Source organism: Danio rerio, chromosome 12 (assembly GCF_052040795.2).
Source record: "Danio rerio strain M-AB ecotype USA chromosome 12, GRCz13ab, whole genome shotgun sequence".
NCBI lineage: Eukaryota > Metazoa > Chordata > Actinopteri > Cypriniformes > Danionidae > Danio > Danio rerio.
In genome coordinates, this window is record NC_141032.1 from 46,636,081 (window position 1) to 46,654,560 (window position 18,480).

Consider the following 18,480-nt stretch of genomic DNA (forward strand, 5'->3'; position numbering starts at 1 on the left):
TAAGGTTGATAAAACTTGTCAAATGCATCGCTGAAATGTGCTGATATTTTTTGCATCTTATTCTTCATGCAATCCAGGAAAGTTTTGTTTGAGCTGTAGCTCTACGAGCACCTCAAGATGTACAGTAAGTGTCCTCCATTCTCTCCAGCCTGAGGTTTACACTTCCTTTTTGGCACAAAAAGGCTTCATATTTTTCAATAATACAAGAGATATACATATATTCATTTATAGGGGACTTGACTTTATTATTGTCAAACAACAACTTATTATGTCTATTAAATTCAGATATACATGCTTTAATGATTTCATAGATAGAAGATAATCGTTAAAGATTTTTAGACAATTTTAGTCAAAGCAATTTAAACTATACATTATGGTTTTAATGAGTTTAAATTAGACTATTATTTTCCCTAATCATGGTTTAAAAGATGGTTCAGCAGCTTAGATTCAATAACACACATTATGAAAACAGAAAAAATGTCATTTCTGACATTTACTAAAGGATCACGTATATGTTTGTGTCCACTGTAGTATTAATATAAGTACACCCTTCACATTACACTCATTTAAATTATTATGTTCTATCAAAAGCTATACAATATTATATTTGTGCAAATACATTAGATTAATCAGTACTAAAGCCAAAGCTGGAGCTAATCTAACAAAATAACTTGATAACAAATGATAACAAAATTAGTACACCAATCTGTTAATGATAAATATATAAAAATGTAAAAAAATAAATAAAAAAAGCTAAATTCAAAAGAAACAAAACTTTTGTAATGATTTTTTTTCTTTTCTTTTTCTTTTTTATATTATGCATAAATTTAAATGTATAAAGTTTCTATTTCTAAAGATGTTCGGTGACTAAAATACTATTTTAATAATTATGTTTACTTATTAAATCTGTTTTCTTCAAATGCACCAAAATAAATGACATATTTACTAAGAATTTCATAAAAAAAAATTCGTTTTCAAATAGGGTATACTTATTTATGTTGAGCATATATACAGTCAAAGTCAGAATTATTAGTCCCCCTTTGATTTTTTTTCTTTTTTAACAAATATTTCCCAAATGATGTTTAACAGAGCAAGGAAACTTTCACAGAATGTCTGATAATATATATAATTTTTCTGGAGAAAGTCCTATTGGTTTTATTTAGGCTAGAATAAAAGCAGGTTTTAATTTTTTAAAAAACCTATTTAAGGACGTAATTATTAGCCATTTTAAGCATTTTTTTTCTGATAGTCAACAAAACAAACCATCGTTATACAATAACTTGCCTAATTGCCCTAACCTGCCTAGTTAATCTAATTAACTAAATCCTTTTTTAAAGAAGCCTATTTACGGATATATACTCAGCAGTTTTCTTAATTTCAGCACTGTGTTGTTTTGCAGACCATATTTGACCAGCTCCTGATTAACCTGAAACAAAGTTGAACAGATAGGTCATACTTTTAACAAATCATAAATGAGTACTATTTTTAAGTATACATATTTGTAGTAGATATGACTTACTCGCTGTAAAACAAATTGAACGTTTCCACTCTGTGTGAGGTCTAAATATGAGGAAAAACTCACTTGAATTCCAGCAACAGTGTCTGAAGGGAAACACAAATAAAATATTTATTACTCAAACGAAAACCTTACATGAAGGATATTAAATCATAGCTGAAAGATCAAACTTTTACTTTTCAAGATGATGTTTCTTGGTCCACTGTCCACCCTGAAGGCCCATCGGCCTGTAACATTGACATTACTGGAGTTCTTGAGGCTTGAGATTGAGCTCCCACTGTTTGATCCAGGAATCACAAAGTAGTTTGTGGAGTGTATCGTGTCATAACCAGCCTAATAATAATAATAATAATAATAATAATAATAACTTTATTTGTGTAGCACTTTTCCAACATACATGCAACTCAAAGTGCCTCACAAACAACAACAAAAGCATTAAAATAGACCACAAAAACTTATCACATATACTGAAATAAAAGCATTCATGTACACAAAATGTAAGTATATATCCACATGATCACACACACAATAGTCCTTACATATGCAGGCACACACCATACATTACATACATAAACCTACAACAAAATAGATAAAATGCGTACACCTAACAAACTTGTTTAATCATACGCAATTTTAAAAAGATGTGTCTAACACGGTTTTTAAAAACATGAATACTAGGGGATTCTTTCACTTCAAGGGGGAGACAGTTCCAAATTTTTGGAGCATAATGGCTAAAAGAAGTGCTGCCAGATCGCATCAGGTTTACAGGATAAAATTCTAAAAGTCCAGCACTAGAAGAGCGTAGTAAACGGTTTGGATTATATTTTGTTAAACAGTCGGCAATGTAGGAAGGTGTCATATTGTGTAGTGCTTTAAAACTAATAAAAGAATCTTAAAATCTATCCTTTGGTGCACAGGCAACCAGTGTAATTCTATTAATACTGGTGTAATGTGCTCTCGTTTCTTTAATTTTATTAAAACTCTGGCTGCTGCATTTTGTATCAATTGCAACTTCATTGTAGAACCCTTAGGTAGACCAGTATAGATAGCATTGCAATAATCAAGCCGAGAGAAAATAAAAAATAAAAGCATGAATTAATTTCTTGGCATCATCAAAAGATAGGAAAGAACGAATTTTGGCAACATTTCTTAAATGATAAAAACATGTTTTTGTAACTTGATTAATACGAGATTTAAAATTAAGATCACAATTGAAAATAACACCCAGGTTCTTTAATTCTTTTTTTGATTGTAAACCTAAAGAACCTAAGAGCCTAAAAGTATATTCAGAATATTACACTTCTTCAGATCATTATTCATTTAAACAGTGTTAACAAAGTATGTATACTATAAAACAGTAGTGAACAGAAACTTTTGCTCATTACATACAGTAGGGTTCTTACAGGTGTAAGAGGCTAAACTATCATATGCATTTGTTTATATGACAAAACATTTCTATTTGACTCAAGAAGGTCCATACTGACTCTAAGGGCAGATACTGATTATCAGAGCCTGGTGTGTGGACTTTTGGGGTTTTATGATGTGGTCACATGTTGATTGGTCAGTTTGAATGTCTCAGCATTTGGGCTTTAGTCACATGGTCAAGAAAGATACATAATAGGTGTAAAACTCCGCTCTGTATCCTTTCCTGGCCTGTCTTTTCCTGGTCTGCTCCTCTCCTCCTCTGGAGTCTATCTTCTCTGACTCTACTGCAATTAGGACAACTTCTGGGCCTGCTCTCTTTGTCTCTCCCTCTACCCCTGGTAACTTTAATTTTACATTAAAGCTGAGTACAATTATTATCATATATTTTATCATTTCATATTTTATCATTCTAAGCAGTTATTTTGTAATTAAATCAGTTGTAACCATATAGAATTATTGTCATTAAATCATCTCATTTTCAAGTGTTTGAGAATTGTTTTTGATTTAAAATCAACACTTAATTACTCCATATTGCAATGTAATACAATCACATAATATCAATGCTCTTTCACATTTTAAGCTATTAATACTGCTCTTATTTCCGTTTTTGGTATGAGATTGCAGAGGAATGGTTTGACTAGAAATGTACAGTTTTTACCATCATGCTGATCACTTTTTATTCGCTCGGCATGAACTACGGTTCGAACCGCTGTGGGTTAAAGCCTATTCCTACACAGGTGCTGGAAATCCTGGAATATGCTTGAATTTTAATCATTTTCAAGATGTGAAAAGTGCTTAGATTTTGAATGATGTGCTAAATTATTTGTTTCCATAATTTATCTTACTAATGGGTAATAAAGATTACCTATTAATTAATTTATTCATTCATTTCAGTAGTTTTAAAATGAAAACTGTAGTCTGTGCATATGCATATATATTTTTTTATTTATCTGTGCCCTTTAATAAAGAAGTGTAAGAACACAAAATGCATGGAGATTTCCACTTCATGACTGAACGATGCAATTTAAGATGCAAGATCACATATAAGACATGCGTAATTTACATTTAAATTAAGTAAAGTCATTTTTTTTAATTCTCTTATTTAACCAGGAATGTCCCATTGAGATACAATATCTCTTCCACCAGTGAGTGGTCAGGACAGGCAGCATAGGACAAAGTTTAAGTTGGATGCCAGGAACTGCTAAGTGTAGTTATATTGGAAAGTTTGATACCGCACAGCAAATGGAAAAAAAAAACCCTCTGCATTCCTCTGTAATTTCAGCCTGATCATACAAGAAAACGTAAGTATTTTACATTTTGCCATTTTATTGGCTAATTTGTTCGAATTCATACGAGTTCAGTGGTACGAAACTGTACGATTTTAAAAAGGAGGTGTGGCACCTAACCCCACCCCTAAACCCAACCGTCATTGGGGGATGAGCAAATCGTACGAAATTGTACGAACTAGATCGTACAAATTGATACGAATTAGCCACTAAATCAAAAAGTTACGAATTGCTGTGAGATTGTGTTGCTAATTTGGATGCACTCTGTAGGTAGTGTCAGAAAGTCGTGTGTGTAAAGACTATTCTGTCACAAAATGCGGCAAAAATTCTACACAACGGTAAGAGTTTAACTGATTTGTTTACATGTTTACATTCGGAAAGCAGAATTTACAGCAGATGTTTCAGTCCATAATATTGTAGTGATATTAACGTACTGTAAACATTCATTCATTCATTCATTCATTTTCTTGTAGGCTTAGTCCCTTTATTAATCTGTGGTCACCACAGCGGAATGAACCGCCAACTTATTCAGCAAGTTTTTACGCAGCGATTGCCCTTCCAGCATTAACCCATGTCTGGGAAACATCCACACATACATTTACACACACACTCATACACTACAGACAATTTAGCCTACCCAATTCACCTGTACTGCTTGTCTTTGGACTGTGGGGGAAACCGGAGCACCCAGGGGAAACCCACGCGAAGGCAGGGAGAACATGCAAACTCCACACAGAAACGCCAACTGAGATGAGGTTTGAACCAGCGACCTTCTTGCTGCGAGGCGACAGCACTACCTACTGCGCCACTGCCTTGCCATGTACTGTAAACAGTACCTTAGAAATGATTTTGACTAAGGTATGACTTTAAAAACTGAAATAGTACTGCTAACGATATGAACTATTCTTACCTCAGAATAAACACAGACAAAGAACATTAATCACACACTTAGCAAAGCTGTAGAGACAAGACAATCAACACCAACTGGAGCAGTGTCTTTTTTAAAAGGAGATGAGCGGCAAATCCGGATTTCACCATTTCCAGATGGGAAATGAAAACAAAATCTTCCTTGCAGCACATTTATAAACCCAACACTGACAACCTGTGTACCCAAACAATTCTTCTCCTCCCACTTGTTTTGGCAATACAACGTAGGATCTCTCTGCCGTCTGAACACTAACAGGTAAAAACTTCGAAGCTATCATGGAAATTAAGTTGCACTTAATGCAGACAGCCAGTCGCTAGAACACATGCAAGGATCTAATCATGGTGAAGTAACTTCAAAATTGTAATTATATTATTCAACAATTTCCTCAAAATAGTGTTTTTATCAGTTTCGGACATACAGTATGTTTTATTTTAATTTGATTTTGAAAAAAAAGTGTCAGTTTTTTTTTTTTTTTTACCTCCACTGGATGTCCTGTTTCAGCAATGTCACCATAATTCATCAATATAAATGAATAATTACTGCCTGAAATTAAAACCACCTGAAACGATGTTTCCTGAAAGGAAAAAAAATCAACTTTAACAGTGTTTTACTAATGTTTAGTAAAATTACTGTTTTATAGTATTAAATATTGCATTCATAAAAGACTAATTATTAATTAATAATTTGTATTACTTTCCCTGTCATAATGTGTTACTGCCAACAGAGTGAAACTGACACATCTAATTAAATCAGTTCAGAAGTATGAAACTCACTGTGCTGATCAAGCTGTAGTAAGACATTTTATTCCACGTTGCAACAAAAACCCAAGAAGCAGTGAAGTTCAGATTTGGGAAATAAGTGTTGATATCCTGAGTGGCGCGAGTGAGAACACTTCCATTAGTGTATTGATGATAAGAGACGACTCCTCGTTTACTGTTATCAAGGTCAGTCCAGAGTCCAGCAATAATATCTTGACTTCCATAAGCTGGAAATGAGTAGGGAGCAAACTGTGAAGAGGCCTGGCTGAATGTGAGAAATCCATTATTATTAACCTGAAACAGGAGAAATACTGTTAAAATCACAGCCACAATTTTTAAGTTAATAGATGAGTTTATAAAGCTTCCAAAAATCAGATTAACACATGGAAACATAATGGACTCTCATATGGACTCTCATAATGGAGTCTTACATAAATCTGCTGGTATGTGTGGCCAAAGAACTGAAACGGACTCAACAGTGGAATAACAGAGGAGCTTCCATCATCAACAGCAGGATTTATCGAGTCTCCTCCTTCTGAACCAAATGTGTAGAAGATTCCTGATCCTGCAAAGAGATTACAAGTAGATTCTTTTTACTGTTTACATTTACCAGATTTAGGAAGCTCATGTTTGACTGTAGCTTTGATTAGTAGCGGGACAATGGTGACCTCTGGTGGTGAAACCATGTGGATGTGATGTGACAGTAACATTTTTAAGGGATAGTTCAGGCAAAAGTGACAATTCATCATTTACATAGGCTTCACTTGTCCTAAACCCAACTGAGTTTCTTTCTTCTGTTGAACACAAAAGAAGATATTTTAAAGAAAGCTGAATACCTGTAACCATTGACTTCCATAGCATTTGTTTTTCCTACTATGGAGGTCAATAGTTATAGGATTTTTCAATCTGGATTAAGTTTTTATGAAGCAAGCTGAGATTGCATCTCTCAGTGATGCATAGCCAGACACAATGCACTTAATGGAGCTAGTGATGTCACTATTAGGGGTAGGATTAGGGGTGGGGTTAGGTGAGCCCCATTGCATATAGCTCAGATTGCAACTGCATCCAGACCCCTCTTGTTTTTTTATTGTTTTTTGTTTTTGATTTTTTGCTTTTCACAAAAAATATTCAATTGTGTTCAACAGAAAATGTTCAATAGAAGATAAAAACTGTGGGGGGGGGGGGGGGTGGGGGGGGGTGAACCATCCTTTTCACTGCTACATAACAAATGTTTATAAGGTTTAAACACACCCTGCAGTGCGATAGTGTTGTACTTAATGCATGTGTCGCGTATTTCGCATGAATCGCTCGAGTTAAAAAATCTGAACTTCAGTGGACATTCGCCCAGCGTTAACCAATCAGGAGCTTGCTTTTGTGAGGGCGTGATTATGATATAGCGCCTGTTGTTGGTAAAATGCTCGGGGTAAAATGCTCCGGCTGGGGAAGGTTAGAGACAAATTTCTGCTGCTCTGAAAGTTCCAATGAGCAGTGACCACCATCATCCATAAGTGGAAGATGTTTGGAACCACCAGGACTCTTCCTAGAGCTGGCCGGTCATCTAAGCTGAGTGATCGGAGGAGAAGGGTCTCAGTCAGGGAGGTGATCAATAACCTGATGGTCACTCTCTCTGAGCTCCAGCGTTCTTGGAGAGAGAGGAAAGCCTTGCAGAAAGACAACCATCTATGCAGCAATCCACCAATCAGGCCTATATGGTAGAGTGGCCAGACAGAAGCCACTCCCCACCTGGAATTTGCCAAAAGGCATCTGAAGGACTCTCAGACCATAAGAAGCAAAATTCTCTGGTCTGATGAGACTAAAACTGAACTCTTTGGAGTGAATGCCAGGCGTTACATTTGGAGAAAACCGGCGCCGCTCATCACCAGGCTAATACCAAAGGCATACTGTGGGGATGTTTTTAGCAGCAGGAACTGGAAGACTAGTCAGGATAGAGGGAAAGATGAATGCAGCAATGTACAGAGACATCTGAATGAAAACCTGCTTCAGAGTGCTCTTGACCTCAGACTGGGGCGACAGTTCATCTTCCAGCAGGACAATGACCCAAAGCACACCACCAACATATCAATGGAGTGGCTTCACAACAACTCAGTGAATGTCTTTGAGTGGCCCAGCCAGAGCCCAGACCTAAATCCTATTGAACATCTCTGGAGTGATCTGAAAATAGCTACAACACCAATTTTTCAGGTTTTTTATTTTTAATAAATTTGCAACAATTTCAAAACCTCTTTTTTTACATTGTCATTATGGGGAATTGCAGGGGTGTCCAAACTCGGCCCTAGTGGGCCGGTGTCCTGCAGATTTTAGCTCTAACTTGCCTCAACACATCTGCAAGAATGTTTCCAAAGCCTAGTAAGAGCTTGATTAGCTAGCCTAAAATATGTGGAAAAAGTGAAGCGCTATAAATACTTTCCGGATGCACTGTATAATAATGGGATCTGGCAGAATACTGTTAACCCTTACCCTCTAAGACCTTCTAGTGAGGAAATCCAGTAACCATGCAGTCATCTGTGCATCCACACTAAAATTCATCCTCAGCTTGTGAACCAACAAATCTGGCCGAATTGTATTAAATGCCGAAGAGAAATCTGCAAATAATAGCCTAGCACGATTACTACTCATTTCCAGATGTTTATACACCAGGTCCAGTAAGGTCAGTGTCACATCCTGGTCACCTCTTCCCGCTCAAATTGCAAATGAATCGAGAAATACTGTAGAGATTATACATTTTACTTTTATCTTTTTCTGTGCTGAAAAAAAAAGCATTTTATTCTGTGGTGACAAAAAAAAAAAAAAAAAAAAAAAATATATATATATATATATATATATATATATATATATATATATATATATATATATATATATATATATAAAGGCCTCCTCTTTGCATGTTAGATCTAAACATGCTTGCTACTGACACATCACATACAGAGGCGTTTTAGCATTAAGTGAATGGATTTTGCTGCTGCATTATAACATTATACTCACAACCCTCTTCTCATTCACATCCATTTAAAAACTGACTATTGTCTTTTTTTGCAGTATATATCCACTTTAACTTCCCTGAGTAGTTTTAAAGATACCAAATAAACACACACATATATCTTGTATATGGCACAAGTCTTTGAAGGATTATAGAGAGCAGCCTCTGATTCACAAAATGCTCTGTAAACATAGATGTATCGTGCAGTTTAAGCATTGCACAGATACATGGTTAAATGCAAAATATGGTATGCTTACCTGCACAGTAGCCCAATTTGCAGCCAACAGGCTTAACTAACTTATAGACATAATAACCTCCTGGACAGGCTTTTACTTTAATAGGATTGGATGGGTAAAGGCAGCAGATATTGTCAAAGGAACCGCAGACATCTCGAGTGACCACTCCATCCTCAACTGTTGGATGTCCTCCACTCAGCCACAGTGGGATATTAGTGCCACAACTATTCATATTAACACATGTGTCTGGCATCTGAACACTGTGACCATTAATGAAGAGACGATACCAGCCGAACCAGCTGATTAAAGAGTCACATCCAATTTCGATAGGTTCTCGATTGTCTGTGGTTCTCCAAGGATCGTCCAGTACTGTATATTTAAAGCATGGGTCAAAGGGAAGATCTGTGATAATGCAAAGAAAATTAATGAAATTAATTACTATGTATTTGTATCACATATAGTTAAAAAGACTTATATATGAGCAATATCACACTCGTAGCAGTGCGATATGGCTGTATATCGGCACTGGTTAGTGCCCCCACTAGTGCCGATATACAGCCATATTGCACTGCTTCGAGTGTGATATTGTGTTTATACAACAGTTTGACGGCATAATTGTTTATATAAAAACTAAATCAAACATGGAGAGTCTTAAAAACCCTTTTGTATGAGGAACTACTTTCTTCCACATTGGATTCAAATCATAAGCTGACAGTTAAACATCTGTTAAAACAGTTAGATCTGTATTGTCTGCTTTTTGCTGGCTGTATGTGTGTGGAGTAATACACAAAGGGTAAAAAGGCTGTAGAAGTTCTGTAATGCAGAATATTGCACGGCTTTCAGCCAATCAGATTTGAGAACCAGACAGAACGGTTGTGTGTGTGTGCATATATATATATATATATATATATATATATATATATATATATATATATATATATATATATATATATATATATATATATATATATATATATATACTAGTGTGTGAACTGGAACTGGAAGTTTACTGGTGTTTGACTGTGATCCACCGTCCACCCTGAAGGCCCATCTGCCTGGAACATTGACATTACTAGAGGTGTTGAGGTTTGTGATGGAGCTTCCACTATCTGATCCAGGAATCACAAAGTAGTTTGTGGAGTTTATCGTGTCATAACCAGCCTAAAAGTATATAAACCCATACTCATGTAAACAGTTCCCAATGCGTTTGGTAAGTGGTGACATGGAGTACTGTTTCCGGGTCCAAGCCGCTACTCAGTTGAATTGAGAGCATGTGTTTATAACCACCTTTTAATCATATAATACAGTAAAGTGATTTTGCTGCATCGCAGACAGCATTTTAACAATTTATAAAAAAGATTAATCACTTTCTGACCATCCAATATTTAGGATGGTTATTTATACTGCAACCTTATGACTTTGGAAGGTATTGCAGCACTTTGTAAACATGTATTATTACCATTAAGCCTCTCCATGAAGTTTGATAGAGTGCTTGGACCCAAAAGCTGCTTCGCATGACGTCACACCTAACAAGTGGAATATTAGTGAATTGAAACATTTTGTTCTCTATACAGAAAGTTCAGTTTACCTCTACTGGATGTCCTGTTGCAGCAATGTCACCATAATTCATCAGAATAAATGAATAATTACTGCCGGAAATTAAAACCACTTGAAATGATGTTTCCTGAAAAGATTGACAATAAAATTGCTTTAAAATTAATCATGATTCAGGTGTAAACATTCACATTTCAGAAGTCTATCAAACTTACTGTGTTGCTTAAAGCACACAAAGCCACTTTTTCCCATGTTGCAACAAAAACCCAAGAAGCAGTGAAGCTCAGATTTGGGAAATAATTGTTGATATCCTGAGTGGCGCGAGTGAGAACACTTCCATTACTGTATTGATGATAAGAAATGACTCCTCTCTCACGGTTATCAAGATCAGTCCAGAGTCCAGCAATTATATCTTCATTTCCATAATCAGGAAATAAGTAGGGAACAAACGTTTGTAAAGTCTGGCTGAATATGAGGTGTCCATTATTATTAACCTGAAACATGGGAAATACTTTCACAGCAAGATGTTTTACAGATCATTAGTTCATAAAGTGTCCATGACACACATTTGACTTAGAAACACAATGTATTTAAATTCTTACACAAATCTGCTGGTGTGTGTGGCCAAAGAACTGAAATGGACTTAACAGTGTAATAGCAGAGGAAAATCCATCATCATCAGCAGGATTTATTGTGTCTCCTGCTGCTGAACCGAAAGAGTAGAAGATTCCTGGTGCTGCCATGTGTTAAAAAAAGCACATATCCATTACTGTTTAACCTCATGAGAATGTGCCTAAAATATTTAACCATCAAGCCTAGATATACAGTTGAAACCAGATGTTTATGTACAGTCTAAAAAAAAAAGAACATAATAATTAAAAAAAAAATGTCTGATGGTAAATCCTACTAAACTTTACTATTTAAGGTCCATTAGGATTATTTACATTTGCTAAATGCCAGAATAATGAGAGTTTTATTTATTTATTTTTAATAATTTCTAGACAGTCAAAAATGTACACACATTTCCTTGGTATTTTTTTTAGCTTTGCTTTACACTGTAAAACTTTGGTCAAATGTTTTGGGCATCCTTCCACAAGCTTCTCACAATAGTTAGCAGGAATTTTGGCCCATTCCCTCTGACAGAATTAGTGTAACTAAGTCAGATTTGTAGTCTTGCTCGCACAAGCTTTTTCAACTCTGCACACAAATTTTCTTGAGGATTGAGATCAGGGCTTTGTGATGGCCTCTCCAAAATATTCACTCTGTTGTCCCTAAAGCAAATTTGAACTAATTTGGCAGTATGCTTGGGGTCATGGTCTGTTTGGAAGACCCATTTGTGGCCAAGTTTTAATTTCCTAGCTGATGTCTTGAGATGTTGCTTCAGTATTTCTACATAATGTTCTTTCTTCTTGATGCCATCTATGTTGTGAAGTGGACCAGTCCCTCCTGCAGCAAAACAGCCCACAACATGATGCTGCCGCCCCCATACTTCACACTTGGGATGGTGTTCCTATGCTTGTAAGCTTTCCCCTTTGTCCTCCAAATGTTACACTGGTCATTATGGACAAACAGTTCAATCTTAGTTCCATCAGACCAAAGGACATGTCTCCAAAATGTATTATTTTTCCCAGTGTAATTTAGCAAATTGTAATCTGTCTTTTTTGTTGAGTCTGGCTTGTTGATTTTCCCATGTTGTCACTGTGAGCGTACAGAGTGCATTCTTTTTATCTAGTTTGTAATACACAAAAGTTCATCAGTGACATACAAGGAAGCAGTGTGTTTGAGGTTTTCCTTAAATACTATTCTACTGTTGTGCCCCCAATGAACTCAAGTGTTATCAATTACCCAATCAGAAACTCCCAAAACCTTGACACCATCATCTGAGCTTTGTCAGAGGCAGAATAATCTTATTGTATGTAAACTTGACTTTCAAGAAAAGTTATAACAATTTCTCAAAAATATCTCTCTCATTATTCTGCTATTAAGCTGCACAGAAATAAATGTGATAATCCTAACTTACCTAAAAGAGAAAAATTTAGTCACATTAACATCTGACTTTTTAAAAAATGATTATGTGTCTTTTTATACAGTGTGTATTAATTTCTGGTTTCAACTGTACATTATAGCAGGTTATGGTTTTCACTTCTGTTGCATCAGATGTGCAAGCCATTTACATTTTCCAGTAATTGCCACAAATTTTAAACTGACTTATTTATTGTGAGACACAATATACACAACCCATACATTAATACTGACACAAACATATATTTGTTATATTATTAAGTTTAAAGCTATAAATTAATACAAACTGTTAAATTATTTATTTTTTAAGTGTTTTATTTTTGTTATTTAAAGTGCACCAAGTTTACCCCCTTTTCCAGATTTAATATGTCACCCCAATATGACTGTGAAAACACTATACCTATACACAGTTCTTTCCAAACAGCTTATAAAAGATGATTTTCATTATAGGTGTTCTTTAATTTTACAATATAAACACTGTATATAAAAAAAAAAAAGTTGACGCAACTTTAAATTTTAAGGCAACTGGCTGCAGAGATTTTTGAGTTGACTCAGCTTAAAATCAAGTTGCTTTCTTCTGCTAAACACAAATATATATTTTAAAGAAAACTAGAAACCAGTGACACATTGGCTGCAAAAGTATTTGTTTTTCCTGTATGCATGTCATTAGCAGCAGATTTCTCCAGCTTATAAATATCTTTTTTTAAAAAGAAAAAAAGGCACTCAAAAAGTAAAAGGTCTGGAACTATATATAGTTGAAGTCAGAATTATTAGCCCCCCTGTTTATTTTTCCCCAATTTCTGTTTAACAACAGCATCTTTAACAAGATTTTATCAACACATTTCTACACAAAATTTTTATTATCTCATTTCTTATAACTGATTTATTTTATTTTTGCCATGATGACAATAAATACTATTTTACCAGATATTTTTCAAGACACTTCTATACAGCTTAAAGTGACATTTAAAGGCTTAACCAGGGTAACTAGGTTAACTAGGCAGGTTAGGGTAACTGTAGACTATCAAAAAAAAAAAAAAGCCTAAAGATGCGAATAATTTTGTTTAAAAAAATTAAACACTGCTTTTATTCTTGTCGAAATAAAACAAACAAGACTTTCTCCAGAAGAAAAAACATTATCAGACATTCTGTGAAAATTTTGCACTGTTAAACATCATTTGGGAAATATTTAAAAAAGAAAAAATAATTCAAAGGGGGCTAATAATTCTGACTTCAACAGTATAATATATATATATATATATATATATACATTCACCTAATACATACATGCTTTTAATGACCCACCATAACCATCATTCAGAAAAGCAAACTACATTACCAGCTGAGCTTGTCACTGGAGTGGCAGTAATGTTCCTACCATCTGCAAAAATGTATAAATACATATTTCTTATTAAATTTGTGCAATGCATTTACCTTCACTGTGTACCAAAAATGTATAGATAGTAAAAAAAAAAAAACAGACATTACAAAATGCATGCGTTGGCAAATGCAAAATATGCTTACCTGCACAATATGCCACATAACAGCCAATGGCCCATTCATCTAACCCATAGACATAATAACCTCCTGGACAAGCTTTGACTTTAATGGGATTCGACTGGAAAAGACAGCAGTTATTGTCAGCAGTACCACAGACATCTCGAGTGACCACTCCATCCTCAACTGTTGGATGTGTCCCATTCAGCCACAATGGGACAATAGTACCACAACTCCACATATCAACACATGTGTCTGCCATCTGAACACTCTGACCATTAATGAAGAGACGATACCAGCCGAGCCAGTGGACAAAATAGTCGCACATTGTTTTATATGGATCAGACCTGGTATGTATATTCTTGGTGGATCTCCATGAATCATCCAGCACAGTGTAGTTATAGCAGGGGTCAAAAGGGGGGTCTGTGAAAAAAAATTATTAAATCTATTATATACAACACATATTATACAAAAGTAAAGCAGCCAAAGACACTACTGACGATCAGTGATTTGCAGCATGCTTTTCTATTTGTGTTTGTGTTGTAAGGATTTGCAGCGAATTTAATATTTGTGTTCGTGTTGCGAGGACTGTAGCATGTTTTTCTGTTTATATTCTAAGCATTTGCAACACCTATTTCTATTCGTGTTTGTGTTGTAAGGATTTGCACCGCGTTTTTTCTTTTTGTGTTTAGTTGTGAGCATTTTTCCATTTGTGTTTGTGTTGTAAATATTTGCTGTGCATTTTTTTATCTTGTATTAGCGATGTAAGGATTTGAAGCACATTTTTAAAATTTGTGTTAACATTGTTAGGATTTGCAGTGAATTTCTCTATTTGTGTTTATGTTGTGGGGATTTGAAGTGCGTTTTTTCTATTTTAGTTTGCACTGTGAGGATTTGCAGCACAATTTCCTCTTTGTGTTTGTGTTGTGAGGATTTGCAGCACAATTTCCTCTTTGTGCTTGCATTATGGGGATTTGCCATGCATTTTTGCAGCACATTTTTCTATTTGTTTTAGCGTTGTAAGGATTTGAAGCACATTTTTTGTGTTTGCATTGTGAGTATTTGCAGCTCGTTTTTCTATTTGTGCTTGTGTTGTGAGGATTTGCAGTGTGTTTTTTAGATCTTCTTTCTATTTGTACGTTTTCTTAAGTTACAATGCTTTAAGTTCTCTCTGGCAGTGTATTATTTTATTTCAATAACGTATTTAAAAATCATTTATTAATTATTTGTTCATGTTTTTCAGTACCTGATCTTAAGTTGAAACTTGCATAATTTTGAAATGTTCATGGAAATCCTATAATTACATTTTTAAGAAATTGACTTTTACAATTACTACTGTAACAACATTGATAACAAAGAAAATGTATTTTTTTTTCCTAACGGAAATAACATAAAACAAAAACAACATACCACATATACTGTTTGAAAATATAATAAACTGGTGATTTGTTCAAATTTAGACATTTATAATAATTACAGTTACAACAAACTGTTGCCATTTATTTGGTTTAGATGAAACATTTTTTTTTTTTTTACATATTTATAGTAAAAACTTTATTCATTGATGCGTACTATGATACTTATCTCAATGATGAATAATAATTAGAGTGCAAACAAGTTAAAATTACATAAAAAAAAAAATATGTAGTACATACCTGCCAGTGGCTTTGCAGTTGTTTGTGTTCTGACTATTAAAAGTATAGAAATACAGTTATATTCAGCCCAATTGTATTACCTTTGCATACAATTACGATGATCAGTTAAACAAATGGTAAACAAAACCTTACTGAGTGCCAGGACTGAAAAGAACACCAGCAGATGCGGTAAAAGCAGAGATAATCTCATGATGATGACGTCAGAGATAACAGCAGAATGTACGAGTCTCTCTCCTGTAAACAGGAGAGCATTATTAAAGCTTCATGCATGTTTATACAAAGTTAAAGCTGTGTTTCTGGAATAAAATCCCTTTTTTAAGATGTTACTCTCAGCCAATTAAAAAAACATTTTACACTAAATTATATTTGATTATTCAAATTTATTTTATAATCTTAGGACTTATTAAAATGCACATGTTGTAAATACATACTATATGTACAGTATATACATGCTATATTTTACTGTACCTTAAATTGTGATACAAACATACAGTATTTTGAGGAAATTTATTGCCACATATACTGTTTTTTATATATATATATATATATAAAAGTTGCACAGTAGGTAGTGCTGCTGCCTCACAGCAAGAAGGTTGCTGGGTCGCTGGTTTGAGCCTCGGCTGGCTTAGTTGGCGTTTCTGTGTGGAGTTTGCATGTTCTCCCTGCGTTTGCGTGGGTTTCCTCTAGGTGCTCCGGTTTCCCCCACAGGTCAAAAGTTTTGGGTTTGAGTTTTGAAAAAATTTGTAAGAAAATTATTCTGTTCATCAAGGCAGCATTTATTAAATATTTATAAAATATAATATATATATAGATATAAAATATTTATTAAAATTGTAAATAACTGTTTTCGTATTTTTTGTAGTTTTAAATGAAATTAATACTCCAGTCATTATTGTTATTATTGTTATTACTATTACCATTAATATTATTATTAGTATCATTAATTATAAAAATGATTATTGTAAGTATTAATAATAAGTATTAATAATAAAAATGATATTAATAATAACTATTTGAATAATTTCTGAATGATCATGTGATTCTGAACACTAGATTAATCACGCTGAAAATTCATCTTTAAAACCACTGGAATAAATTATTTTTTAAAAAATGAACTACTTTGAAACAGTTATTCTATAAAGCAACAGCACTTCACTATTTTACAATTTTTACTGTATTTTTGATGAAGTAAAGGAAGCCTTGGTAAGCAGGAGAAGCTTATTTTAAAACATTTAAAAACCCTGCAGACTCAAAAATTTTACTGGTATGTATGTGTGTGTATATACGTGTTTGTTTGTATGTATATATATATATATATATATATATACACACACACACACACAGTAGATGAGAAGTTTTTACTTACCTCAGTCTTACTGCTGTGGGTTAGCAGGTAACACTGGTTTTAAGTGCCTGTTCAAGTGTTTTCCAAACCTGTTCCCTGAGGCACAACAATAGAAAATATTTTGAAAGTCTCCTCCCACTTTTTAACTTGTTACTTTCAGATTCTGGAGTCTCTTCTAATGTTCTGGTGATTCAGGTGTGTTTCATTAGGAAGAGTTTAAAAACGTCTAGTGCTGTTAATTAGACTTGGACATTTAAATTATAAATTATTGTTTATACTTTGGTTATCACCCAAGCTTTAGATTTAAGGATAAAAACGTCAAGCCTGACTATAGGAGCAGGTCTGACAAAAATGCTGCTTTGAAATTGAACTACAGTAACTTTTAAATATGTCAATAAATATTGATATTGGTACAGCACCTGTAAATAAGTTCTGCATAGCAGCAGTGATGAGATTGTAAATAAAAAAAATGATGTCGCCAGAGTAGCTTTTTGGTTTCTTTTCTTGTGCATCCCAGCCACTAGCTCTCCATCTGAAAGAGTTTTTAGCACGGGGGTAATATAGTCATTCAACTTCACAATTTGTATTGCAATATGTATTTCAATAACGATGGTTAGTTCCTTTACTTGAAAGCTCATATTTGATTATCATACTTTGTGCTATTTACAGAGTTTGAGGTTTACTGTATCATAAATATTTACACCTTAAAGTTTGGTTTGATTGTTCAATATTTACACTTTACCACTGCACACACTTGTAACATTTTATTTATCAAGTTTAAGACTCTCTTGTCACTTATTTTTATTTTATTATAAAGATATCAGACATTTCATTTAACAATTTTTTTTTTTTTGGCTATAAAACTATTTGCCTTAATAATGCTGGTAAGTTAAAATAAAGATGGTAAATAAAAAAAAATCAGAGTATTTCTAAATATATTGTTAAAAATATTCAATAATTATCAATATCGAATAATATGAAACATGATATCGTGATGTATATATGTTTTTTTTTTTTTTGCAATATCGCCCAGCCCTACCCTATTGTATAGTTTTTGGACGGTAACTTTTGCGTTTCTCTGTCTCATGTTCAATCAGCAGAGGGTTGTGGTTTTCATCAAACCCGGAAACAAGCCGAGCTGTTTGTGCCAAGCTGGGGAGGAAGGTATTATAATAATGTGATTTATGTAAACAAAAATCAATTTTTTCAACCAACTGAGCTGTCCAGCCTTCCTCATGCACAGTTAAGGTCAGCACATTT

The 18,480-nt window shown here is 34.1% G+C and overlaps 1 protein-coding gene across 1 annotated transcript; it reads right to left on the reverse strand.

Moving 5' to 3' along the window:
- Positions 1–220: 220 nt before the first annotated feature.
- LOC100148750 (uncharacterized) lies at positions 221–17,326 on the reverse strand. The gene is made up of 16 exons (XM_087276909.1): positions 17,242–17,326; positions 16,008–16,109; positions 15,876–15,908; positions 14,248–14,643; positions 14,063–14,104; positions 11,304–11,437; positions 10,917–11,195; positions 10,736–10,831; positions 10,158–10,308; positions 9,169–9,549; positions 6,345–6,478; positions 5,929–6,207; positions 5,634–5,729; positions 1,693–1,849; positions 1,520–1,602; positions 221–1,426 (listed from the first exon to the last, which is right to left on the reverse strand). Exons 2-16 carry the CDS (start codon positions 16,063–16,065, stop codon positions 1,346–1,348), a joined length of 2,400 nt encoding a protein of 799 aa, XP_087133035.1. The 5' UTR covers positions 16,066–16,109; positions 17,242–17,326; the 3' UTR covers positions 221–1,345.
- Positions 17,327–18,480: the final 1,154 nt, after the last annotated feature.

Coding starts and splice junctions, on each gene's coding strand:
- LOC100148750 (XM_087276909.1), bottom strand. CDS start 16,065: ATGAGATTATCTCTGCTTTTACCGCATCTGCTGGTGTTCTTTTCAGTC. Junction 5,730..5,928: donor ACTACAGCTTGATCAGCACA/GTGAGTTTCATA, acceptor TTTTCCTTTCAG/GAAACATCGTTTCAGGTGGT. Junction 1,427..1,519: donor TTCAATTTGTTTTACAGCGA/GTAAGTCATATC, acceptor ACTTTGTTTCAG/GTTAATCAGGAGCTGGTCAA.